The sequence below is a fragment of the Typopeltis vanoorti genome, chromosome 15, assembly GCF_054136105.1.
Source record: "Typopeltis vanoorti isolate ZY-2024b chromosome 15, IOZ_Tvanoo_1.0, whole genome shotgun sequence".
Classification (NCBI taxonomy): domain Eukaryota; kingdom Metazoa; phylum Arthropoda; class Arachnida; order Uropygi; family Thelyphonidae; genus Typopeltis; species Typopeltis vanoorti.
In genome coordinates this window covers 21042321-21070046 of record NC_143563.1, presented here as the reverse complement: position 1 = coordinate 21070046, position 27726 = coordinate 21042321, and the positions used below count along the sequence as shown (strand labels likewise).

The window sequence follows — 27726 nt, the reverse complement described above, 5'->3', positions numbered from 1 at the left end:
GTCTTTCCACATCTCTCAAAAGGGAATGAGTTTTCTTGTGTATGAACTAAAAAATGAGCTTACAACGAATGGACTATAAAAATGCTTTTCCACAACTCTCACAAAAGAATTGTTTCTCATGAGTATGAACTAACAAATGAGTTTTTAGATTACATCACATTGGATCCTTTCAACAACTCTCACAAGGGAATGGCTTTTCGTTAGTATGAACTAACAAATGGGTTTTCAAGTCACTGTTCCTTGAAAACGCCGTTTCGCACCTTTGACAAGAATATGGTTTTTCTTGAGTATGAACTAACAAATGTCTCTTCAGGTTACTTGATTTTGAAAACGCCTTTCCACAAATCTCACAGGGAATGGCTTTTCTTTAGTATGAACTAACAAATGGGTTTTCAAATGGTTCGGCTGAAAAAATGCCTTTCCACATCTGTCACATGAGAATGGTTTTTCTTGAGTATGAACTATCAAATGTCTCTTGAGGTTACTTGATTGTGAAAACGCCTTTCCACAAATCTCACAAGGGAATGGCTTTTCTTTAGTATGAACTAACAAATGGGTTTTCAAGTCACTGTTCCTTGAAAACGCCGTTTCGCACCTTTGACAAGAATATGGTTTTTCTTGAGTATGAACTAACAAATGTCTCTTCAGGTTACTTGATTGTGAAAACGCCTTTCCACAAATCTCACAAGGGAATGGCTTTTCTTTAGTATGAACTAACAAATGGGTTTTCAAGTCACTGTTCCTTGAAAACGCCTTTTCGCAACTTTGACAAGAATATGGTTTTTCTTGAGTATGAACTAACATATGTCTCTTCAGGCTACTTGATTGTGAAAACGCTTTTCCACAAATCTCGCAAGGGAATGGCTTTTCTTTAGTATGAACTAACAAATGGGTTTTCAAGTCACTGTTCCTTGAAAACGCCGTTTCGCACCTTTGACAAGAATATGGTTTTTCTTGAGTATGAACTAACAAATGTCTCTTCAGGTTACTTGATTGTGAAAACGCCTTTCCACAAATCTCACAAGGGAATGGCTTTTCTTTAGTATGAACTAACAAATGGGTTTTCAAGTCACTGTTCCTTGAAAACGCCTTTTCGCAACTTTGACAAGAATATGGTTTTTCTTGAGTATGAACTAACAAATGTCTCTTCAGGTTACTTGATTGTGAAAACGCCTTTCCACAAATCTCACAAGGGAATGGCTTTTCTTTAGTATGAACTAACAAATGGGTTTTCAAATGGTTCGGCTGAAAAAATTCCTTTCCACATCTGTCACATGAGAATGGTTTCTCTTGAGTATGAACTAACAAATGTCTCTTCAGGCTACATGATTGTGAAAACGTCTTTCCACAAATCTCACAAGGGAATGGCTTTTCTTTAGTATGAACTAACAAATGGGTTTTCAAGTCACTGTTCATTGAAAACGCCTTTTCGCACCTTTGACAAGAATATGGTTTTTCTTGAGTATGAACTAGCAAATGTCTCTTCAAGGCTACTTGATTGTGAAAACGTCTTTTCACAAATCTCACAAAGGAATTGCTTTTCTTGAGAATGAATTAATATATGTTTCTTCAGGTTACTTGATTGAGAAAAACCCTTTCCACAACTCTCACAAGGGAATGGCTTTTTTTGAGTATGGACTAAGAAATGGGTTTTCATGTGACTCGACAGAGAAAATGCCTTGCAAGAAAATGTTTTTTCTTTAGTGTGAAATAAAAAATGTCTTTTCAATTTACTGGATGTGGAAAAGGTTTTGCCACACGCTGCACAAGAGGACTTCATGTTGTGAACGAATAATTTGTTTTTAATTATCGGATAGTTTAAATATTTTATTAGAGAAAGGTTGTGAATAAGAGTGAAGTAATAAATGTCTTTTCAAGCTATCTGATTTGAAATACCTCCTTCCACAGATATTACAAGACATTGTTTTCACTGAGTATGAACTTCCAAAGGTGCGTGATGCTTACTCGAGTTAAAATACCCTAGTGTAGAATAGAAAAAGCAAAGTTATTTCCTGTGTTAAGATACCTGATCATACTTCTAAAATCCTCGTTTTAAAACTTTCACACTTTAAACGCTATTTTTTACAGACAGTTTTTCTTAAGCTACGTTCATACTTCCTCTACTCAATTAAGAGAATTTCACGTATCCTCGTTTCTTTATATCAGTAATTTTTTGAATAATGTTTTCACAGTAACTTAACTATTTGAGTAATAATTTCCATACCGGTGCTGCTGGAGTTGACAGGCAGCACCTTCAACTTTTCTTCTTTGACTCTATCAGATATTTTGTACTTTACCTCTTTTCCTAAAAAAATTAAATAAAACTTCTAATGAAGTTTTAACAGAAACAAAAATGACTTCTCTTCAAAATTACTCTTCATTTTACTCATAGTTGAAGCATATGATGTTTTGAATTAAATAGGAATTTAATTCAGAACAATATGCGCTATGTACATATGCATACGCTATACATATTGGCATATGTTTCTTTACAAACTGCTTAAAGTTCCATCAAACCAGGCCACATTCCAACAACTTAAGTATTTATTGTCATTAATTAATTAGACAATGTTGAATCGATTAATTATATGAACTCTCAAAGGTCTTGACATGCCATTATAGTAATGAAGTGCGGTCATTATAAATCGGCATAATAAAGTCTTAATTTCACTACAGAGTTTAAGCAAAGTAATCATTGATTTTAATGAGAGAGTATACGAGTGTTAATTTTGACTCTCTTCACTTCCGTGATGAATACTATAATTATAATATAGTATGGTGAGCTCTAAATGTAAACGTTATATTTATTTATAAAACGTTTTATATAAAAAAGTAAAACACATGACTGAAAAATTTTATTTCATATGAGTGAATGAATGTATATTTAAAAGATTCCTTTTGATGCTGAAATAATTTTTATGCTGATTTTCTGCATGCTGTTTAGTGAAATGCCTCCACATTCAAAATGTTTGAAATTATGAACACTGTATGATATCTCTGATATGGATAATCCTATGCTATCACGAAATCAGCATTCGTGAACTTCCCCTCCATCAGGGAGTGTATTAGATAATAATCATTATTATTATTTGATATTATTATTATTATTTGATAATATAAATTAATAATAACTAATAACTAATACCTAATGAGAAATTTAAACGAATATATAAAATAATAAATAAACGAAGGCTGTTTCCGCTGATGATATTGAAAATCATCTTCACTTGAGGAAACCAACAAAAAGATTCTTCTCGTTTCCAAGCCAAGTCTTTTCCAACTAAATGACACAGTATTACGTGGTTATTGCAATTAAGCTATATAGTCCTTTTCTAGTTGTTGCATAAATTCTTTTTTTCCTTCCCCCATATGATATTTGTTCTATATCGCTATACGTTTTAAATGATAACTAATTATCCTGTGCTCATTTGAGGTAAAATACCAAAGCATAATACTATGCTTACTTGTTTTTCACCCAGAGCCGACACTTGGGTATTTATCATTGACACTATTCACATTTATCTCATATACGAAAGCCTCAAAAGCACCATACCCAACGTATGCTGTAGATATATGACGCCTCTAATTTTGGTGGATGTAATTTTGCTTTTCACAACAATACCACCTGTTCAATTTTCATCTTCTCAGCATCGAATCTGAAATGCAGTATTGTTCACACCATACCTAGCACAAGCACGGCATCTATTTCTGATGATATGCTGTCTATTGTGTTTAAAAATTCTGCCCCAGAACTAATACCTATCCGATATCACCTCTTCAATCTATCCTATTCAATTGACGTCTTCCCGAGAACAATGAAACTGGTCACATCCAGCCTGTCCCAAAGAAAGGTTATAAAAGTCAACCACCGTCCAACTGCTCTCACTTCTGTTCTCTCGGAAATTATAGAGGTCATCAACAACCAACTTTTGAACCCTCTAGAGACATAGGAACTACTTAGTGACCAGCAGTGTGGATTCCGCCACTCGCGATCTACACTCTTTTTCTTGCTTTCACTTTCACCTATGGACTCAAGCCATGGAGTAATTTGTAGAACCAGACGAGTTTGCCATCGCCATTTGATCAGATTTGGCACAGGGGCCTACTCAAGAAACTTCCATCCTATGGTCTGCCATCTTCAGTCTGCAACTGGATCGCGAAACTTCTCACTAGTCGCTCACTATGTGTCATGATAGATGGCTTATTCTCCTGAGATTTCCACACCAATGCACGATTACCCCAGGCTTCTGTTGTTACTCGCACTGTCTTCCTATTATATGTAAACAAACTGCTCTCACAGAATTCCAATCCTACTCATAGCTTTGCTTAAGACAGCCCACTCTATTCCTCATTTTCATTCGACGAACCGCTTAGTGCTCAAATATTAGACTCCTCAAGATCTACCACCAACACAGACCTCCTAGTTATATCCCAGTCGGGCAAGGACAACGTTGTAAAGTTCAATGCCACCAAAACTCAGTTCTGTCTGATCTCTCGGAAGCAGGAGCTCATATCCATTCCTCTGAACTTCAGTAATACTGAGATATCCAAACCACGATCCGATTATTCTTCTTGGGCTGAATTTCATTTTCCATCTTTCCTGGCACAATCTTACTACAACTAAGTTTCTGCAGCCACCGAAAAACCTGGTGTACCTTTCTACACAAACAACTTCGCACCTTCATAGCTATTAACTGTATACAAAACCCAATTCTGCCAGCCATTGAATATTGCTGTCATATTTGGGGTGGAGCGCCAAAGTCTTTTCCGAATTGGCCACTATCATTCCTCCACTCTCCTCCAAAATCATTAAAGCAAGAGCAATTACTAATACCCCTTTGTAGTCCTCAAACTCACCAAACCATCTTCACTGTGTTCTCTTTCTTTCCACCTACTTCTGTTCTTTGGAATAGTTCCTCACTCTGGCTTCCCCAAAGATTACAACTCTCAGTTGTTCAAGCAAAATGTGAAGAGACTCCTTTCTTCTATTCCTCTTGCCGACACGGGACTAGTGTGCTAGAGGTCTTGTGTCTTCTCGTGTGTGGACCATATATAAAAAAGCAGAAATGAATATAGTAGTCATAAATAGAACAATGAAAGTGACAATAGCAGATAATAAAACGTAATGCTACATACATTATAAAAAATGCTAGAAATGCTGTTAAACCGGTAATATAGAGATTGATAAATTAAATAAAAGTCTTATGAATGAAGAACATAAAATGGAAACAGACTAGAAGGAACTGGGCAAAGTGTGTAACCAAGATCCGTAGCCATACTCGTTACTATTACAAAACAAATGTAGGCATTTACTTCAAAATTAAAATTCTGCATCTATAAGGGAACGCACATGACAAACAACATATACTTGAGAAATAATATATAACATTTAGATTAGTATCTTATAATATACGTTTAATATAAAAGTGAACTTTATTAATGCCGTGAGGTAGCGCTGAATCGTTTTCCAGAAGTACGTTATGATGTACACACTATTTCGTGTTTCTTGTAGATGCTTGGAACTACATTGTATACAGAGGAATTTCTCGTGTTATTCTTTCATATATTATATACTATTATATAAACAGTTTCTACAATGTCAAAATGTTAAGAAACTGGCAAACAGGTCGCTAGCTGAAGATACGAAGAAATATGTAATGGATATAGCTCTGGTTATTCCATTTCGTGTCAGAGGAAGCAGATTGGTGTAGTAATCTCCAATCAACAGTTCTCAATCAACAGCCATACGTAAATAAAGAATATATCCCTGAATAGTAACAGCATCTTAAAATATGACGTTAATTATGCAGTTCAACATATTGGTTAAAAATATGTCAATAGAAATACTGTAAAGCTTTGCAGGAATACACAGTGCGTTATGCGGAAGTGATGTATGAGAAAAAAGTAGTTCTAAAATTAAAATCATGGGGGGGGGGGGCTGTGTGATGTACCGAATGTAGATATAGTAATATTTCTGTATGACTAAGAAGTAGGAAAGCGAGGTAAGCACCAATAACATATTTTTATTCACTTCGACTATACATTCGCGAGCTGTAATGTCCAATATTCTGCCCTTCCCTAGAGTCAGAAATCATAGAGGATCACACAGTGAACGAGGAAGACATGTATTGGGAAACGCACGGTTTATCACTGTGGCTTCCGTGGAATATTCTCGAAGAACTTCCTGTACGGATCGACCGATGTGTGGAGGGCTCTATCCTGCCATATGAAAATAAATGAATCTATGCAGAGGAGCTGCTATAGATGTGACACACCAAAAGTGCTTCCCATATCGCGATACCTCTCGACAGTAACTGAACACATCACGGCCATATTGGCCAATGTTTTCAAAGAATGGTCCAATGATAAACGAAGCTATAATCCTGTATCGCACAGTAACTTTGGGTGAATGCAAAGGAATTTCTTAGATTGCCGGCGGTTATGGTGTAGCCGATAGTCGGCAATCTGAAATATTCACAATTCGGTTCAGGCAAAATAAGTCTGATCTACTCACAAAATCACCCACAGCCACATTCACTCCATTCGAGCAATTAATGGTAAAGCGAATGTCAATCGACTTTCACTATCCTCCGGGTGCAACTCGTTTGCCGCTGTTATCTTGAATGGGTGGAAATGCAGATTTTTCCGTAGACATTTCCACACAGTTGTGTAAGGCACATCAATGTGTCTTGTAGAGCACATCAACTGCAGGAACGAATTCTGTTTTTCATGGACATCCCCGCAGTAGCAAACCTCGTCCATTTGTTTTGAACTGACTGGTTTCTATCTATACCAGGTATAGCTTCCAAAGATCGCGATTCTTCAAAAGGAATAATCATTCGTCGCAGAGCAAATGGAGATAGCAGATCTCGTCGACATTTCTTCATTCGACGAACTTCGCGGAATTCAGCAACAGCATTTCAGTAACTTAAGTAGTTTAACTTCATGAGCAAAGCACATTGATGCAAAGTTAGTGCCATCACTTATACACGATATTAACACTGAGAATGAAGGGAAACATCCTGTGTCCTTCTTTTTAAATCCTCCGTGAAGATTCTGAATTGCGTGATATGGAAACTCCATGCATGTGTTGTTTACAACACTCCCTGCTGGGTGAATTTTGAACTACGTTTGTTTTTTTATGAGATCGCTTCCACATGACACACGTATTTCTACAAAGTCTCGCAGCATTTGGATCGATGGATGGCGCTCCACAATGCTTCATACATGGACACTTTAATTTTGATCGCCCTGTATACTGAAAATAGGATAGGTAATAGAACCGAACTTTGTAGGACTCCGTATTTTATCATTTTTGGGTGACTTTCAGAAGGTGACATTGCTGGCATATTGTTATTATATCTTATTCACACAAGATTTGAACCAATCATAAACTTTTCTGGATATTTTCTGAAGGAATGAATCACGATGTAACACAGTCGAATGCCTCAGATTCAACTAAAATGTTTTTATTGAACATCAAAGCTTTTTCCTTATCGAATTCGAATATAAACTAGCACGGATTATTCAGCTAAAAGCATATGTAATTTAGGAAACTATTTATTTTATTTTATTAGACCTTCAATAACTTTGGAGACTGTCGAAAATATAGACAGTGGTCTATAATAACAGACCACTATCTGTAAACCCATTACTACAGTCTTTACTTCCTCATGTACTGCATATAGTTAAATGAATTACTTATTCACGAGAGGTGACTTCCGCACTTTCGCTTGTCTCTATGATTAAAATCGGATTGACCACAGGTAGTAAAATCGATTATTCGTTTCCACAAGAACAACGAAGTCATCATTGCCCTCAAGGAATTCACCTATTTTTTTTTTCTGGCATTTCCAGTTATGGTGTTTATCAACCTGCATTCTTTATTTTTTCCTTTAAGCATTTACCACAGTTTTATAGGCATTTTCATAAATTAAATTACAGGGATTCGTCCTAAGCTTATTGTCATAATTTTACTTTAGACCTAATAATTTTTTTATTAATCTGTGATCCAGCGCACGTGTTGAACCTTTGATTTCATTTCTTTTAGTATATTATGATTTGCCATCTGAATATTTAATCATTTTGATAAGTGGCTCATATAACTGATTTGCATTTAATAGATTTTCGCATGGCAGTTTTTAAATTCTTATATACTTTCCAAATGCATTAAAATTTATGCTCGTTTCGACGATATTACTAACAGCATTGCCCATTTAATTATCCTCCAGTACAGATGGGTGCAGCAGTATGGAGCGATGGTCTGTTATAAGGCTGTGACAGACGGATACCACAAAGGAACTCAAGTGCTCACTTTAGTGAGTATGGGAGTGGCGAACCCAAGGCCTGATGCTGGACCATGCCTTATTTCATATAATATACATCTGTTATATTCAGATCTGTAGACTAGTCCCCATTCTTTCTTTCTTTACTTTTTTTTGCTCTTTCTACTTTTCCCCCACTCGTTCCTATTTTATTTATCTTCATGTCTTGCAGTTTGATTAGCCTTTCCTAATAGACTAAACAAACACAGAAGGCAATGGCAAACCACTTCTGTATATATTTTGTCACGAAAATCTTATGAACAGAGGCTTACGTTATTGTGATATAGTGCTGGGAAATGGGACACCCAGGTCGGAAGTCATTGATACAATGAAGTTAACAAGAATGATGAAGCTGGATCCAAGACTTCCTGAAGTTCAGCTTATGATAGAGTTAATTTCAGAAGACGCCTGCGCTTTACTGATTTACAATACGGTAGGGACATGAAATGCAAGAAGTATGCATCAAGGAAAACTGTTGAAGAAAGAAATGAGAAATCGAGTTAAGATGTCAGGAATCAGTGAACTGAGATGAACATGAATGAAGAACTATGGGGAAAAGGCAAAATGTATATTAATAGAAGCAGGAAGAAGATTCTAAATAAAGCTCCAAGAAAAAAGTTTGCAAATGGTTTTCAGAAGAAGCGATTCAAATAGAAGAAGCAAGAAGAAAAATTAATCTTCATTGATACAAATAAAATTAGAAAATTAGACAACTAAGTGCAGATTTACAAAGACAGGCTAGGAAAGATGAGGAAAAAACATTTAAACAAAGGGTGCAAGGAAATTGAAGAAAGCAATATTATGGGTAGAACAAGAGATCCGTTTAGAAAAATAAATGCTGTTACAGGGAATTTTATCTCTAGATTAGCAGTGGTAAAAAGTAATTCGGAAAAAATATTTGATGGAAGAAGAAACAATGTAAAACGATGGAAAGAGTATGCAGGGAATTCGTACGTGAAATGTACATTCACTGCATACAATTTTTTACTGTGTTGGGTGTACAAATTCATGTGTGTGAATTTGTACATCCAACACAGGTTGGACCCTTCTGTAAATAGAGAAATGCCACAAGAACATACAGGCTTTAGGAGAGGAAGAGGTAGAGGAACTAGAGATTAGATAGAAAACATGAGATGGATTATGGAAAGAAGGGAATTTGAGAAGGAAGTATTCATCTCTTTTATTGCTTGCCTGGATCACAACAGACTGTAGAATATAATGAGATCGATAGGAATACCTGAATATCTAATTCTCTTGATCAGAAAGCTGTATGACAACCAAGAAGCTTCAGTAAACAGTCTTTGGAGAAACAAACCATGTTCGAGTGGAAAAAAGGGTGCGACAGGATTGTACACTGCCGCCCTACCTTTTTAATATTTATAGTGAATACGTTATGAGAATGGTTGTTTTAGACAAAGATCTCGTTAGAATTGAGAGTAGTGGCAGAAAAATAAATGTGAGAGCTGGATTATTATGAGTACGGGCCACCTCAAGGGAGTCTAAGGATTCTTCGAGGGAGGGCTCCTCCTCTTACAGCTCTCCATCTCCACTCCTCAGTCCATCAACTACAACAAACCGTAATTACACCAACGCCATCTGCTGAAACCACAACTTCTAATTTTTTACAGAGAATCACAAAAATCCATGCCCACGGTGGGATTCGAATCCACAGCCTTTTGGCTGGAGAGCGGATACGCTAACCACTCGGCGAACTACTATTATTAAGAAGAAAGATAGAAAGCGAATTGATTTATTTGAATTATGAACGTGGAGGAGTGACAAACAAGTAGGCTTTAAAGAAAATAAAGACAGAATGTTCCTTGGAGGCGATGATCGCTAAACAGAAATCGATATGCTTTTGACATATTATGCGAGATGATGAAACATTGGAAAAGGCTTATGTTGGAGAAGGTTGAGGGAATGAGAAGAGGAAGACCATCAAAGAGTTGGATGGACAACATAAAAGAACTTTTCAACTTGAACGTACAATTACTGAAAGAAAGGGCATGACTGGGATGGAGAGCCTTTGTTCACAGGATCACCAAGAAGTGAAAACGACTGGATGGTACATAACAGCAAGAACATCCACGACACATGACAGTTGATTTCTTATAAAAATGTGATGAATACAACTTGCTGAACAGCGTGTTTCTTTTGTATTACTTTTTTATGTATGCAAGAAACCCACGAAAAGATAATATACTTTTATATTCTTCACTTTTGCTATTATTCTTATTTAAATCGAAATTTGTATCACTCTGGAGAATGATATTCTTCTGTTTTAATGTCTTTAGAGCAGTATTAAAGTAAGTTAAAATAAATGAACTATGCTTTCGTGTGCATGATGTATAGCATATATGAGTATATTTATTATTATTCCAAAAAAGATTATAGTTTCACGTACTGGATTATAAATTATGTAGAGGAAAAGAATTTTATTGCTAGCGTACAGAGTTATTTCGCCTGGACTGTTGCACTCCCAATGGTAATGAATGTTATCGAAATTGACAGCAAAATATCGACCAATTTCAGGTTATATGATTCATATCTCACTTAATACTAGTTTATCTACAGGGTGTTCGGGATAAATTTGACAGTTTCGTAAGGAAAAAGAAAATCTTCTTTGTATCTATTAAATTTAATGAATTGACAAAAAAACATTACAGGCAGAGTTAATTACAATACTATCAACAAGATTTACTCAAAATAACCACCATTAGCATCGATCACAGCTTCAATTCTGCTTCGGAACCTCGAACAAGCTGATGCTACAGTCTCCCTGGGAAGGGCCGCAAAAACTGTTTTAATTTTATCCATTAACTGGGCTTTTGTATTACTGGAAGTGCGATTGGTGTCTTTTTCAACTGCGCCCCATACAAAATAATCCATGGGGTTAAGGTCTGGGGAGTTTGGAGGCCAAACATTTGGACTGGTGAAGTCGTAGAAATTTTCAGACAACCATTTTTGACTTTTCCCAGAGGTGTGGCAAGGGGCCGAATCCTGCTGCCATACATACGGCCTACCATTGGCTACCCTTGTTATCCAGGGCTTGACTACAGTTAGCAACTCCACGAACAAAGCCCGAATTCCAATGCCAGGGTTCTTCAACACCTGTTCCTGCAGATTTGCGAGGAATTCTGCTGTACGAACGCAATCAGATCGTCTGCTAGGGATCTTTCTTCTTGCTACATCCTCGTAGTCACCATTGCAAGTCTCTAGTTCATGCCTGATTGTTTTTACTGTATTCAGGGAGCATTGGGCAGCAGTCGTAATATCCTTATTTTGATGGCGGGCACGAATCATCATGATACAAGTTATTCTCTTCCATGATTCAGGTGGGTTCCAGCTATCCATCCTTTCTGACATCTTGTATATGAATGAAGAAGGGTCCAAACTTTTAAATGAAGAGAAGTGTGTGTTAATACATGTAACTTACGGAAAAATATAATTAATTATAAATATGTCAAATTTATCCCGAACACCCTGTACATATCGTTCAATTCCCGAGAAGACAAACATAAAATTATCGAAATTATTTCTTAACCACCTAATATTCTCATGTTTGCATAGTATAGATGTGCAGTATTATATAAAAAACGTTTTTACAGAGGTTACATTTTATATTCTTCTTACAGTTCACAGTCGCACCTATATTCAAATTATTCAAATGGTTGGTCGTAGGCATTTGAATCAGCCTTGTTTCAGTTGTGCAACATTCAGGTACCATGCGGGTTTAGGTTACTGGTTTCTTTTAGTTTGTTCGTTGAAGTCGACTGGTATTTTAAACAGTAATAGGTTTGTGTGTCATCCTCGTGAACAATTTCCCCATTTCTGACCATCTACATAATTGGATAAACTGGAGATTAATCCATCGAGCACAGAACAAAATATATATCGGCTCTGCAAATATTATATCACACGCTACACCTGTTTGGAAAAATCTACTAAAATCTAAGAGAAACCAATAAAACATAAAGTGCAACGCCTTATACCCATATGTAAGATAATTAAAGGAAAACATCTTTCGAGGCAGCTTCTGCTACTGTCTGCCTAACACCAATCTTCCTGAAAATGCAAGAATTCTCTCTTATATATGAAGTCCCTTCCTGAAGATACAACGGAAAAGCCAATATAGATGCAAGCCGCTACGAACTTCCCCTTCACTACGATGTGTGGCCTTGCCCAGCAAAGAACACATAGAATAATTACAAGGAAATGTCCGAAAGCTGACGTTTACCACATATACACGGACGGAAGTAAAATAGAAGGTAACACCGGTAGCTCTTTCATAGTACGAAGTGGGCTGAAAAGTTCTTAAAACACTTAGATCAAAAATGATATTAAAGCAAGTGATGTAACCACAAGAAAGAACATATCTGGATTGGAGATTGGCTGTTTGATAGGAATCAGCGAGTTGTCTATGGAGGAGTGATATCCCAGAAGAGGAAAGTTACTGGTGATGTACCCCAAGGGTCTGGTTTGGGTCCATTGCTGTTTAATTTGTATGCAAATTATATTTGGAGAGGTCTGAATGGTGATATGCGATTGTTTGCAGATGATGCAAAGTTGGGGGGAGCTATCAGGAGTAGTGTGGAAGGTGTAGTTTTGCAAGAGGACTTGAATACACTGGCTGAATGGGTTTATGAGTTGGGATATCAATGTAAGGTTTTGAAATTTGGGAAGCAGAGATGGAATGTAAAGTACACAATCGGTGGAAATATCTTGGAGGAGGAAGAGGAGATGAGAGATCTGGAAGTGATTGTAGACAAGGACCTAAAATTTCGGTGACACGCTACTAAAATTGTGAAGACAATACAGCGGATAATGGGAATGATGCGGATGACACTGACTTGTAGAAGTAAGGATGTTATGGTTCCTTTGTATAAGGCTTTGATCAGGCCACATACGGATTACTGTGCACAGATCTGGCCACCTGGTTTTCAAAAAGATGAAAATGCGTTGGAAAAATTTCAGAGGCGATTGACTAAGGTGGTTTCTGGTCTCTGGAATGTTGAGTATGAAGACAGATTGACAAAATGCAATTTGCAGAAAATGGTAGATAAAAGGAGGAGGGGGGATTGAGACATATATGATGTTAAGAGGTTACTACCAGATTAATGTCGGGAGGTTTTGCACAGAATGGGTGAGGATAGCAGGAGAACAAGAGGTCATCCCTGGAAGCTGTATAAGGAGGGTGTGAGCAAGGGAAGGAGGAGCAGGTTTTTTGCATGGTGTGTGGTGAGTGATTGGAATGCATTGCCCGAGAGTGTGGTGAGTGCAGAGACAGTGAATATATTTAAGGCGCGGTATGATAAACTGTGTGTATAACAGTGGACCTCCCACGATGAGTCTTTGACTCCATGGAGGTTTTTATAATAATAATAATAATAATAATAATAATAATAATAATAATAATATCCTAAAATCATTTAAACCCTCATGTTTCATCAAACTGTAATAACTGTCCTTTTTCTTTTACGATATATAAGTCGATTTATATATCGTACAGAGGCTTTGGAGAAATTAGAAGACACCGTGGTGAGGGCAGTTATCAAGTTTTTCGTGTCTCAAGAAAAATTCGCAACTGACATTCACCAAACTCTGTATGAGAATTTAGGAGACTTTGCCCCGGTATATACGACAGTTGACAGATGTGTGGTCACGTTTAAAACTGGGCATCGTGAGATAACAGACGCCCCCAGGTGAAGAAGACCTTCCACAGCGATGAAACCTGAAAACATTGATGCAGCGCATGTCATATTCCTTGATGATACAAGCATCGCAAAGACTCTAGGTATATCCGGGGAATGAGTTGGGATAATTAACCACCAGCATTTGGACATGCAGAAGCTCTCAGTGAAGTGGGTGCCCAAATGCTTGAATGCCAACCAAAAGAGAGAACGTGTGTGTTGTCATCTCAATGGATTTGGGTCATTCTCAGAAATCAGGTGCAAATCTTATTATCATTGTTGATGATACATGGCTTCATCACTACGACGCAGCAAACAAACAGTCAGTGGAGTGGAGATACAAAAATTCTCCACGGCCAAATGGGTTCCGAAGTCAAACGTCAGCAGGGAAGGTTCTTCTCATTGTCTTCTGGGATGTGAACAGTGTAATCCTTATCAACTATCCCCAAAAAGGTGAAAGTGTTACAGTAACAGTTTACTGAACAGCTCTGAAGAAACTGAAGGAGATATTGGAGGGTACAGACCACGGGAAACTGAGCAGAGGCGTATTGCTTTTTCAAGAGAAGTCACGTGGGTGCCCCTCACCCATCCTATTCGCCAAACCTGGCCCCATCTGACTATTTCCTATTCTCAAATTAAAAAAAAAAGGTATAAAATTTAACATAAATGATGAAATCATATTTGCAGCTGACAACTCGTTTCTGCAACACAGAGCGACGTTTTCTCAGAGGATTGAAAATGATGCATCAGCGTTGTGAAAAGTGTATAACACTTCCTCGGGAATATGTAGAATAATGTGTAAGTTACATGGGGAAAAAATTAAAAATTCAGCTAACCTTTTTATTCCCGTATATATAGGGAGTACGGGAGGCCGTTTTTAGCCCTATCTAACTTTCGGAGACTGAGTGGGCAGTTCAAACTCCACTGGTACCCAATCAGAGATAAATGGCCCAAGGCTATGACTAATTAAGCGGCACGCAGTGAAAAGTGACGGCTCAACAAGTGTCGCCATCTCGTGGTCCCTAACCTTAACACCCGTATTTAATGTCTGAAATAATGTGGATTCTACGGTCGATTTTCTTGAGTTTACGAGACGAAAAACCCGAGTTTCCGGGAGACAAAACCCGCTTGCCCGTGCTAGAAATCGACTAAATCGGGAGCCGGTTGAAAAAAAAGGCTTAGAAAAATTTCGTCTAGTCGCCGACTAGATTCAAAATCAAGTCTTCCTTCGTGCGGCGAAGCGCCGTGGTGTGCAAACGCCACATCCACTGAGCTACACAAGTTACATGGTTCTACCTCAATTCCTTCATGGCGATTATACACAATTTTTCAGCACATCCTTGTTAGATAGCACATTACGCATAAACACAGATTCAGAATCTCATTTGTTCAAACAAACAAGCAAATTAACTTGATATAGTATATTTATTTAAATATCTCCGGGAGTTAGAATTCAACACCACTCATCAAAAGATAGCAATAATTTACAGTGTAATTATCGCTTGAAAAACCATTCCTATATCTGTTTGGTAAACAACTCAAAACAGCGTATACGTTTCAATTATCTACGAAGCTGTGTAGATTACATGCCTGCAATCTACCCTCGTATAACAACACGATTATACTGGTTTTTGGAGAACGATAGCTTAAATTCCTATACCTTTCAATTTGCAATGGTAATAACACAGCCTTCTAAACAGTCACTTATTAAGCAAAGACAAAATTGTTCCGTTTCTTCCAATTTCACATTTTCTGAAGAAGGTCACAACAAAAACTGAAAAGCTGGATTTTTTTATTATTATTATTCAAAAATGTTGTTTGCCAATCTCTTAAACCTTTCTGAATCAGTTTAGTTGATTATTTTGAAAAATCAAGTTATGCTGACGGAGTGACGAATTGGAAATCGTATATTACTTTCGTGAATAGTTCTAATTGATCACATTAACGTTTGTCTAACCAGCTGTGAATTTTAAAATAGACGGTTTCGAAGTGCTTGTCTGCAAATTAGATATTTCATGTAGCAACATTCCATGTCACATTTATTTCGCATTGCTTCGATCAATTCACTTGCAATAACCATTGAAAGCTAACGTTAACGATAATAGCAAAGCAAATTTCTATATTTTTTCCATAACACTAGCTCTTATTACATATCACGTTAAATGAACTTCTTCCTGTATCTTGCATAAAGTAATTAATAAAATAATCTTGAACATCAGAGAAATCATGTACTTAAATTCAGCATTGCGAGTGCTTAATTTGAAATATTATCTATCGAGCTATGGGCACTTCAATAATACATATATTCTGTAATTAATATCCAAACTACTTACGTCTTAGATTCCACTGTAATTCATAACACCAATACAAGTTGCTGAAACCCAAATTAAATCTTTAAGACAATCTTTTCAACGGTTCATTGCTCGCTTCCCTTTTAGCAACACAGCGCCATTAGCAGATAAAACGATGTGATATTGCGCCACCTGCTGAGGTAAAATTTAAGAATATATTTATTAAAAAAACAAAATGAGAAAGGATTGAATTCAGTATGCTCAAAACAATTAGTGAAATTTTGGTTTTCTAGTAAATTATAAACTTATAAAAATAATTTACAAATGTAACACATTTATTTTAAAATATTCTTAAAATACAACAGTAGAATAAGCAACTGCGTAGAAAATCATGTTAAGACTTTTCGAAACGTCTCTTTCTGTATTAGCATGTGGGGGGGTATAAAAGCGTGGCTTGTTGTGCTCACTTCCACAGTGCATAATTATCACTTCAATTGTAAACTTATGTCACCTACCACCTATTATTTTGTTAAAAATGGCAGAGCAACATGATATCCCGGAATCCATGGCTTCGAGAGCCATTGGTCGATTAGTAGCTGGACAAAAGCAGCAAGTTTTCGCTCAAGCGTGTCGTGTATCTTAAAGCGGAATTTCCGACTTCGGAATCGTTTTATGGAGACGAGAAATGTTTGCCGAAGAAATTTGCGATCAGTATTTGTCATTATTTGCCAGTAGAACATACCAATCCAATCGAACATACCTGGGATGCTTTGGGAAGGCGCGTTTCTGCTCGACTGGTGCCACCACGATCGCTTCAAGAGCTCGAAATAGCTCTCACTGAAGAGCGGGGAAATATTCCACAAGAAGTGTTTGATCATCTTATCCGGTTTATGCCATCAAGATGTACCGCTGTTTTAGCTGTTAATGGAGATCATACGCCCTATTAAAAATTACCAAAAGCGTTTTTTGCAATTCTTGTTGTTATTCTTGTGAAAATTATTTCGCGCTAAAATTTACAATTTGTTAAATTGTAATAAATATCTATTATTTAAACAATATCTCATCAGTTACACCCTCTCCATAAGTAAGAAATATTTATTCATGTATAACGTGCCCAATAATCATACATGAATAAATATTTCCACCTTTCCCGGTTATTTAAATCATTCTGTAAGATTTGTATATCAGTAGAATTCCTGATTGTCTTGCCTATCTTTGCATCAGCAGCAAACGGCTGAACATCGCCCGTTAGATCCAAATGTCATTAACACACAGATTGAACAATTGTCTACGCACTGATTTCTAGGTTACTCCACTGGTCAACTTAAATATGGCCGATTCACACCCACCCTATCATTTTCCGATACCTGTCAGTCAACTGCCCACTTATCAAGTCAATAGTTCATATTTCAGTCCCATATTCTCCAATTTATGCAACTGCTTTTCATTTGGTATTCTATCAATTAATTGCCTTCGCAACGTCCAGCAGTACCATTCGATAAGATACCAAAGGGTGCTGATAAGATCATGATGGCCCATGATGGATCATGATATCCAATGAAGAGGTGGATATGGATTTAGTCGACACAGGATCTAACATCATTCAACGTTATTCAAGGCAACATAGCTTCATTCCAGTCATGCTGTTCATCAGAGGCCTGTTGTGCTTAAGTTTTATTAATCTTAAACTAAACAAACAAAAATTAAATTTCAGATGAAAAATATTAAAAATAAAAAACACAACTACGATCATTGAAGAAATAAAAAAAAAAAAAGATTATTGGGATCGTCGAGTTTTAGATTGAGTATCCAGTCGAAGTAAAAATTTTGACTCAGAACTCACAAACTCAGTCAACCAATATTAACTTTCTGTAATTCAGGCGGCAAAATTTTAAAAATTTCTACTGGGGGATTTTTAACGAGAACAGAAAGGAGATGAAAGGTGTACTCTTTTCCACTCACCTCTGAGGTAGAGTATTAGGCGCAATTTTTTTAACGTGGTATCCCCAGTAGGCCTAATCCACGAATACATAAATGTAAACCTTGGGCGGCAAAAGAGAGAAACATTATTAATGAAGGATTACAATTTAGTAAAACTTAACCGTATACTAGTTGTATTTTCTTCATCACTACGGCAAATGTTACTTCCGATTTCTTGAGACTATTTCTAATTATTCAGATATTATTAATCTTTATTATTAATTTTCACTTTTTCTTTTTCTAAATATAAGTATTTTTTCACGGTTTCCTTCTTCAAATGATTGATGATTAAGGAGGTTTACATATACTCGTTGATACAGTAGGGATCTTAATCCAGACATCCTCAGATTGCAAACGATACAGAACAAATGCCGTAGAATGGCATTTAATTCCCTTTGGCTCATCAGAAACCTGCAATTACACCAAGAGGCCAACCTTCCTGATATCAAGACCTACATGAAAGGAATTGCAGAAAAATTCTTCACAATCACAGATAATCACTCAAATGAACTAATTCGACAGGCAGCTGACTATAAACCCTCAGATCGTTTTAAATATAAAAAACCGAAATCCGCTATCGCTAGAGAAAGCTAATACAGCTTAAAATGCTCACAATGAACAGGTAAATTACCCACAATAATCATCTCACACTCAAGCTAAAATCAGATGAAGGGATGAAGACACAAGGACTCGGTCCATCTCCCAAAGAACTACCAAGTTCCATTTTCATTAGGAGTTTGCGAAGATGGCGAATTTGAGTGGTGAATTTTATCACGACGATTATGAATTGTGAGTGAATTTGATCAGTATTTGACTATTTCAGTTTTTTGAGTTTGTGTGGAGCATAGAATGATTGAGGTAGTGTTGTTATCTGACGCGTAGTTCTGGTTACTCTAGGTAAGTACTTTACTTCAGAAAACTGTAGTTGTTGCAACGAAAGCGATTTATTAAGCTTAATTTTTTCTTCTGTTACACACCGTCGTTAGAATCGCCGTTGCTGTCTTATATATATTAGAAATAACAGATGATTAGCTATTGTAGTGCCTTCATCACCATGCGCGAGGAGGAAGATGACGCTTATCTTGAATCGCTCAAGAAAGGGCGGGCGCTCAGCATTCTCAAAAAGATTGTACGTAAAGTCAAATGCGAGTAGGCCCGGCATCCTTAATTTCTACTCCTTGCCGGGAGACGTTGAGGAAGGTGAAGACACTGCCCAGATGGAGGAGAAGCTGGATTTGGTGATTTCCATTACCCCAGACTTTGAAGAGGTCCGTGCCCGTAGAAAGCACAAAACGACCGACGCAGAACCTCCCATGGATTTCGGTATGGAAGATGACACTCTCAGTTCCGATCCCTAGGCCTCCCCCAGAGAGAGTGCCACTGATCGTCCTCCGGGAAAAGAAAATTTGTACACACATAAGGTCCACCATGACAAACTTACAGATACAATATATCTCAGCTAAGAACATGGATGATGGTATAAAAATCCAGCCTGCTACTGTAATGGACTATAGAAAACTGACCAAAGAGTTAGATTCAAGTAATACTCAATACCACACTTTCTGTCGGCTCTGAGAGGAATATGATTGTTGTCCTACGAGGTGTTACAGAGGATGTAACTACAAATGATATAGAGGCCGACCTCCGCCACCAGGACCTGCCAACTATTAAGGTCAGTAGGATGACTAGAGCGTAAAAAACTCCTTTGCCTCTGGTTTTAGTGGAGATCCATAAAGCATACAAAAATATTTATAACATAAGATAAGTCTGTTGACTCTGAATTACCCCAGAGCCTCTGAGGAAGAAAGTTTCATCTGGACAGTGCCACAGGTGTCAAAGATTTGCCCATGCTCAGAGACTCTGCAAGGCAGAGTATAAATGCCTGAAATGTTCCAAGAGCCACCCTACTAACACCTGCACAAAGTCAAAAGCCACCCCGGCTAGTTGCGCAAACTGCGATGGCCCTCACGCAGCTAACTTTAAAGGATGTGTTCAACACCCGAATAACAGACGGTACGAAATAAATAGATAATCACCTGTCTCTATCAGCTCACGAACACCTACACCTCTGGCAGTGTTCAACAATATGTGACAGGAGTCCCACAGTCGCAGTTTGAGGCTACTAAGAGAAAAACTACCAATGGCAGGCAAGAAGCTATGCGTACGTGGCCCGTTCCAAAATGACAAAGAAGGAACATGATCAGAATCAATCAGAAGTGCAATCAAACCTGACAACTGTCATTACTGCCTCGCTGGCAAATATGCTACAGGATTTCAGCAGGACCAATCCATCACTAGCTGCTAAAAAGATTCCCATATGAAACTCGACCAATCCTCTCAGCATTTATTGATGAACAGGAATAAAGTCCAGACTCTTTACAGATTGCGATGTGGAATGCCAATGGCCTCAAACACATGATTATGGAACTCCAAGAGTTCGCTCAGGGACTTCAGCCAGACGTTGTTTTGATAAGTAACACATCTGACGCCATCGAACAGTCCCAAAATTAGGGGATATCACCTCTACAGAACTGACAGGCCACTAACCTCGAGGTTACTGGTGTGGAGGTTCTTACTAGCTCGGCTGGCAGACTGAAAATTTATGCAGCATAAAACCCACCGAAAAAACACTACTGCACACGGATCTCGATGCTATCCTAGATGCTAGAGAGCCCATCATTATTGCTGGGGACTTAAACTTCACAAATCAGGCATGGAATTGTATAACCACAAACAACGGATGTATCCCCGCCAATTACACAGGACTCAATTGCGCTGTCGTCGCAAGCCGCACTGAACCTACTCATTACAGCCCGAATGGCACTGCTGACATATTAGATATAGCCATCCTGCAATATGTTAAATTTCAATATAATTTAAGAACACTAAACGAGCTGTCATCAGATCATGATCCAGTGCTATTACAGCTGGGAACGCGACACAACCTGTCCCCCCCACACACACACACTCATTCACATCCTTGGAAAAATTAGCACTCCCAGAGTTCACTTCACTCAAAAGCACTTCCAGAGTTCATTACCTTGTTCATCCTATAAGTTCAAAGCAAGAAATTCAAACAGCAGTCAAACATTTTACTCAGAAAATTAATGCAATCATAACAGCAGTTACCTCTTACACAACTCGCTCCACAACAAACCGGTTACTGGAGGATATTATGAACCTGATCAGTGACACAAATAAAGCTTGAAAAAGATTTCATAATACTCGCCGGGCGCCTCAAGACAAAAGAATTCTTAACAGATTAAATGGAGCTGTGAGAGGCGCCCTCAAAACCCACAGGGATAGGCTATGGGAGGATAAGTTGGCTTACTTCTCACCTGCGGATCATTCTATCTGGGGGCTCTTGAGGAATCTCAGAAGCAAAAACAACTCTCTTCCCTCTACAATCGGACCTGGGCCTTGTGCACACGGATGAAGGGAAGGGAGAAACCATTGCAAAAAATTTAAAATGGCAATGTCCATCTGCTTATGAAAACTTAAATTTCAACCACTTGTATAAAATTTATCGTCATGTGAGACATAATAAAACTTCCTGATGCCTGTACTAATGAAATCATCCCTCCTTCACCAGCAGTAATCTGCGAGCTCATTAAGAATGTTAACAACAACAAAAAAAAAAGCTCCTGGTCCAGATGGCATCACCAATAACATTATTAAACTATTGCCCCGCAGAGCCATTGTGCACCTTACCAACATAACCAACGCGATTATTAAATTCTGATATTTCTTTTCCCCATGGAAAACTGCTTATATAACCCCGATTCATAAACCAGGCAAAGACCCACATCGACCGCAAAATTATTGTCCCATTAACCTGATTTTAAACTTGAGAAAGATTGCCAAAAGGGTCATCCTCACCAGATTCCAATCCATAGTAAATAAGTTGAATATCCTCCCAAATGAACAATTTGGATTCCGTCAACATCGCAGTACCACTCAACAGATCCATAGACTAACTGAATATATTACCACAGGCTACAATTGGCATCAACTTTATGGAGCTGTCTTTCTGGATATGGCCAAGGCCTTCGATAAGGTGTGGCATTATGGTCTGCTCCACAAGCTCATCGCCTTTAACATCTCGCTACAGATGGTACAGTTGATTCAATCATACATCACCAACAGATTTATGCACATCAAGATAAACTACACTATACCTACCAAGCATCGCTTTCTGGCTGGTGTTCCATAAGGATCATTACTGGCCCCAATTCTGTTCTCGATATTTATGGCAGATATTCCACACAATCCAATGTTATCTATCTTGGCCCTTTACGCTGATGACACAAGTAAACTAACCAGATCTCTTCGTCCACACATAGGCACCAAAAAAACCAAAGAAAACCTACAAATATTAGAAAACTGGTTCTCCAATTGGAGATTACAAGTAAACTGCTTGAAGAGCATAGCAATGCTCTTTTCCAGAAGAACAGTATCTCATACAGGGGACATCTTCCTGTTTAACACCAAACTTCCTTGGAAAACAGAAATCAGATACCTTTGGGTACTGCTGGACAAAAGTCTAACCTTCAACAACCATATTAAGGACTCGTGTGCAAAGCCATCAAAAGCCATTGCTCGCTTAGCTCTTTCCCCTAATAAACAGAAACAGTAAATTTCACACCAGAATCAAACTGCTCCTCTACAAACTGATGATTCGTCCTATAATCACATATGCTTCGCCGGCATGGAGCCACACCGCTGAAACTAATATCCTCAAACTGCAGCGAGTGCGAAACAAGTGCCTTCGTATGATTCTGAACACCCCAAGGTTTGTCAGAGATGTTCGACTTCATCGGGACACCGACATCCCTTATATATACTCTTTCCTTCAATCTCTTCCAGCAAAGTATTTCCTAAAAACGTCTACACATCCCAATCCCCTGGTGCAACAAGCTGCTGACTATGATCAAACGGATCTGTACAAACACAAAAGACCTAAAGCTATCGTGATTTCAAAAAATGATCTATAATCCCCTTGCCCACTCAGGGCGAGCATATCGCTCATAAACGTTTTTCTTCACTGTATCCATTCAGACAGCGGGGAATATGAAAAGCATCTTGCTTCACCCTTGGAGTCAATAAAGTTGAAGCCTTTGCAAATCAATTAGGAACAAACCACGTTGCACTTTAGGAAGAGCACGTGATTTCAACGCAAGCTCTCAGATACATGACGGCTTCCACACACAATATAATAACAGCAAATTTTGCCGGATGTCATTTTTAATTGGATGTCACCTGAAAAGCATGAAGTTGCATAGATACCAGGGGCGAATTCTCCATACTTGCTATGCTTGCTGCGCAAGCTTATCAATTGAGAAAGAAATAATATTTATTTGTTAATAAATGCACGCATTTATAAGCATTCCATTTAGTCTTTTATATTTGTAGACTGAAGACGTCTTAAGCTTGCACGGCAATAATTGAGCTTTGCGTTGTGTATCGAAGGCCGGTGCTCGCTCGTCTAGTCAAAGCTACCTTGGCTTGCTCGGTTGTAGACGTTTCCAGGTCCTCGCAGCAGCACTGTGATTTCATGCGCGCATAGCCATTTCACGTCGTCTCACTCTGTTGCTTAAACACAGGCCATACGCAGTCAACGTAGTTCTAGCCATTGAGCGTCCGCTAGACTTTACAAGTGTGCGTGTTACTTGGGAAAATTAAGTTACAACCAACTTTTTATGACGATGTTATTGACAAATTCATAAAGAAGAACCGTAGAGCAGAATTTGTATTCAAGTAGCTAAATTGAAAAAGATAGAATATCATTCGTCAAATAAATTTTGTATTTGTATGATTAAATGTACATAAATTTCTAAATATATAGTTTTAAATGATTAGGAACTCATTATTCTGATAATCGTACTTCAATCACACCTTTCACTCTCTGAATGATAACAAGAGCAAGCGTGAATTTCAAGACCAGCATTCGCCCCAAATGGATACATTTACTCACTAAGCGGAAACTCAGTTTGGAATAAAACAGATAAAATGTGGAACAAAACAGACGATTTTCAATAGTATTTCACTACTATCGAAAATAAATTTCAAATTAGCTAAAATTAATGAAGACTTTGACTTTGGAAATCATAACTAGTGATTAAAAAGTCTATTGTCGTTTGAAGCTATAACTTAACATACATTATTTAATTAGGAAAGAATTGAGCATTGAAGAGGCAAGGGATCTTGGGGTATTGGTGCAACATAGCAAAAGTTGCAAATATAACTCAGAGGATAAGATGTTGAAGCGAACCTTGATATATAAAGAAGTCATTTCTCCTCTTTATAAGGCTTTGATAAGACCACACCTGGGTTATTGTGCGCAGATTTGGTTTGCTGGGTTCCAAGGAGATAAAGAAGCTGGGGAAAAGGATGCAAAGAAGAGTTACAAAGATTACATCTGGATTATAGGATTTAGATTGCGAGTATGTGGATTGCAGACTGGTTAACTGGAGAAAGAGGGGGGGGGTGACATGATAGAGGTCTACAAACTTTTGAATGGGTGTTATAGGATATCAACTGATGAAATTTTTCCTTATATAGAAGGTGGCGAGAGAACACAGGGGCATCAAGTTAAGGTTGTTCTCAGTCAAGAAAGGGATAAGAGCTAGGTTTTTCTCCCAGTGAGCAGTGAGTGAGTGAGGGGAATACTTTGCCCTTAGGGGTAGGGAGTGCATCTAGTGTAAATGAATTTAAGGGAAGGTATGATAGCTGGTTTGTGTGATTTATAGCCTCCCTCGATAAGTCCTTGACTCCCTGGAAGTCTCAGATAATAATGAGAATAATAATAAAACAGAATTGGTTCATTCACAAATCAGCCATTGGTCTGTAATTGCCGATGACGTCATTGTATTTCAGGCTGTTAATTTTTACGTATGATCATTACATTCCATTTTTTTATATTTTAAAAATATGGTCCGATGTCATTAATTAAAAGTTTTGGGATTTTTCTAATTAGCTACGATACATTTCAAAAGTTTACAATTAACATGCACACACCATTTATGAATCAACAAAAGGTCGCCTAGTCTACTGTTTACTGTAAACCTGCATGTCTCTTTACATTCTATTCGCTGTTGCGGAGAGATGGTCAACATGCGTTTAAGAAGTAATTCTGAACGTTATTTTAGATAAAGAGTATTGAGAATACACTGGAATTAAGTAGTCTATAAGTAACGTTCGCAATCAATAAGATAAAATAAAAATTCACGAAGTTTATTAGCGAAAGTCACAGAATAATCTCATTGAATTTAGAGATTCTTTATAATGTCATATTTTCACTCTCCAGTTTTTTTTTTTTTTTAAATTTCGAATTTAGGACAGATAAATTTGAACAGTATTAGTATCAATACCTCGATACACGTATCTATTTTTGGTGACTACTTATTACTGGCATAATTTTAATTCTATTATATACTAGTAAAATGAATAAAGGAGGCAGAAATTACAAGTCATTTATTATTCCTGAATTTTGTGGTTATTAGTAGCTTAATACTTAATCATACTAGCGAGAACTTTAGCAGAACAGATTAGTGATTAGTGGTTTTGACTTTCATCTGATTGTACAAAGGATCATTCTAAAATGAAGGCAATATCTATACATATAAATATAATGGGATACTGTGTTAAGCGATGCTATAACCGATATATTCAGTCTGTTAGTAATAAGTATGATAGCAAGAATTCCCCAGAACCCAGTATACTCCTAGATGGAACAGTGGAAGGTTACTCAATCTGATAAATCAGAACCATTTCCGAATTGAAATTGCGAAGAGAATGGAAAGAGACGTGCAGGCTTACAGTAAGCAGTAAACTGGGTGATATTTCTCATACACCTGTGGCTTAAGGGATAGAAACTCGAACAACAACATCGAAAAAAAAAGATAATGGTTGTTTATTATTCTAGAAATAAGATCTGGTTGGAACCGATAGACAAGAAGGTGGATTTAATAGGGAGCAGCTGTTGTTTACAAAAGGATGCAGTGGAAGAACTTAAAGTAAATACACGATTAATCAGTGCTTTAAAACTGCCAAACTTATTTGGGAAGGATGACGATGGGAAGACGTACACTCTGTTGCCAAAAGGGTCCGAACACTGTTGCAGCTGGACGTTGCTTTCCCTCTATGATGCAGATATACGTCCGCAACGCTATATAAGCATAGGCACGTGGGAATTAGCATTTTGGACATTCTAAGCCGTCAGGATAGGTGGACGAAAAGAGTTGAGTCTGTTCGAACATGGTATGATAGTCGGAGCCCACAAGTTCGATCATTCGGTTCAAGAGATTTCTGCCCTATTGAACCTTCCCCTGGCCTACTGACAACGAGGATTTTGCGAAGTGAAAAATCACTAACCCACTCATTCGGCCTGGTAGGCCCAAGAAACTGAGAAATCGAGACCGTCTAACTCTCAAGCGTGCTGCCACAGTAAATCATCAGTCAGCTTTAGCAGTCATCACAAACTACTCTCGCATGAGCTCTGTAACAGATGCCAGTGATAGAATTATTCGCCGGAAGGCCTTTGCCTTTTGGTTTCATGATTATGTTGTGGCTCACAAGCCTTTGACTAAACCCTGTGTCGTCCGGAATAGTGAAAAAAAAACTGTCATTGGGGTGTGGATCAATAGAAGGTGAAGCGATGAATCGCAGTACATGATGTGGAAATACAATGGACGTGTCTGGAACTGGTGAACGATACTTATAGCAAGGTTTTATTTACCGTGAAATTAGGAGGGAGCAGCATAACAGTCTGGGGCTGTGTTTCCTGGTTTGGATGGGCCCACTGGGTTCTATGTCTAAATCTTTCAATGCTGACTCCTGCCATGTCATTTCGGGCAATTCCGTTCTTCCCACACTGCGATAACATTTTGGAATGGGCCTTTCCTGTATCAGCACGATAACGCACCTGCTCAAAAATCAATAGCTATAGTTCCTGGTTTCAAGACATTCCAGCTCATCCCAAAGACAAACGCTCAACTATGTCTCTTCCTGGAGTTTATCAAATTCCCCGCAACTGTGATCTCTCCTATTTTGGACAAACTGCACATTCTCTTGAAAAAAGAATCCAAGAACATCAATCCTCCATTCATCACAACAAACCTGAAAAATCTGAATTGGCTCAGCATGGGATTGAAACTAACCACAACATCCTTTGGTCAAAAACTCGCCTCTTACATAGATCCTGTTATAAATTTAAACGTTTATTCAAAGAAAGCGTAGAGGCCTTACTCCATCGTCCTAACCTGAATCGGAATGACTGTATATCTATATCAAAAAATCTGGGAAAGTCTAATCAGGACAAATCATTAATTCATATTAATTTTATGTTATTTAATATTATTAATTAATATCTTTATTTCAATCATGTCTCTGCTTTAAAATATTCCCTTTAATACTTAGTGATATAACATCACGCCGCTTGTT

General features: G+C 37.7%; 1 protein-coding gene across 1 annotated transcript; it reads right to left on the bottom strand.

Moving 5' to 3' along the window:
- Positions 1–309: 309 nt before the first annotated feature.
- Positions 310–27169, bottom strand: LOC150098475 (uncharacterized). Its single transcript, XM_090405236.1, has 2 exons — positions 27023–27169; positions 310–1542 (listed from the first exon to the last, which is right to left on the bottom strand). The coding sequence occupies exons 1-2, from the start codon at positions 27167–27169 to the stop codon at positions 310–312; spliced, it is 1380 nt and encodes a 459-aa protein (XP_090261362.1).
- Positions 27170–27726: the final 557 nt, after the last annotated feature.

Bases quoted from the DNA above. Each gene is read 5' to 3' on its own strand.
- LOC150098475 (XM_090405236.1), bottom strand. From the start codon at position 27,169: ATGTTATCGCAGTGTGGGAAGAACGGAATTGCCCGAAATGACATGGCA. The intron at 1,543-27,022 runs GTAAATAAAACC...TTCATTCTCAAG, and splicing joins TGCTCCCTCCTAATTTCACG to AAAAGCAATTCCTTTGTGAG.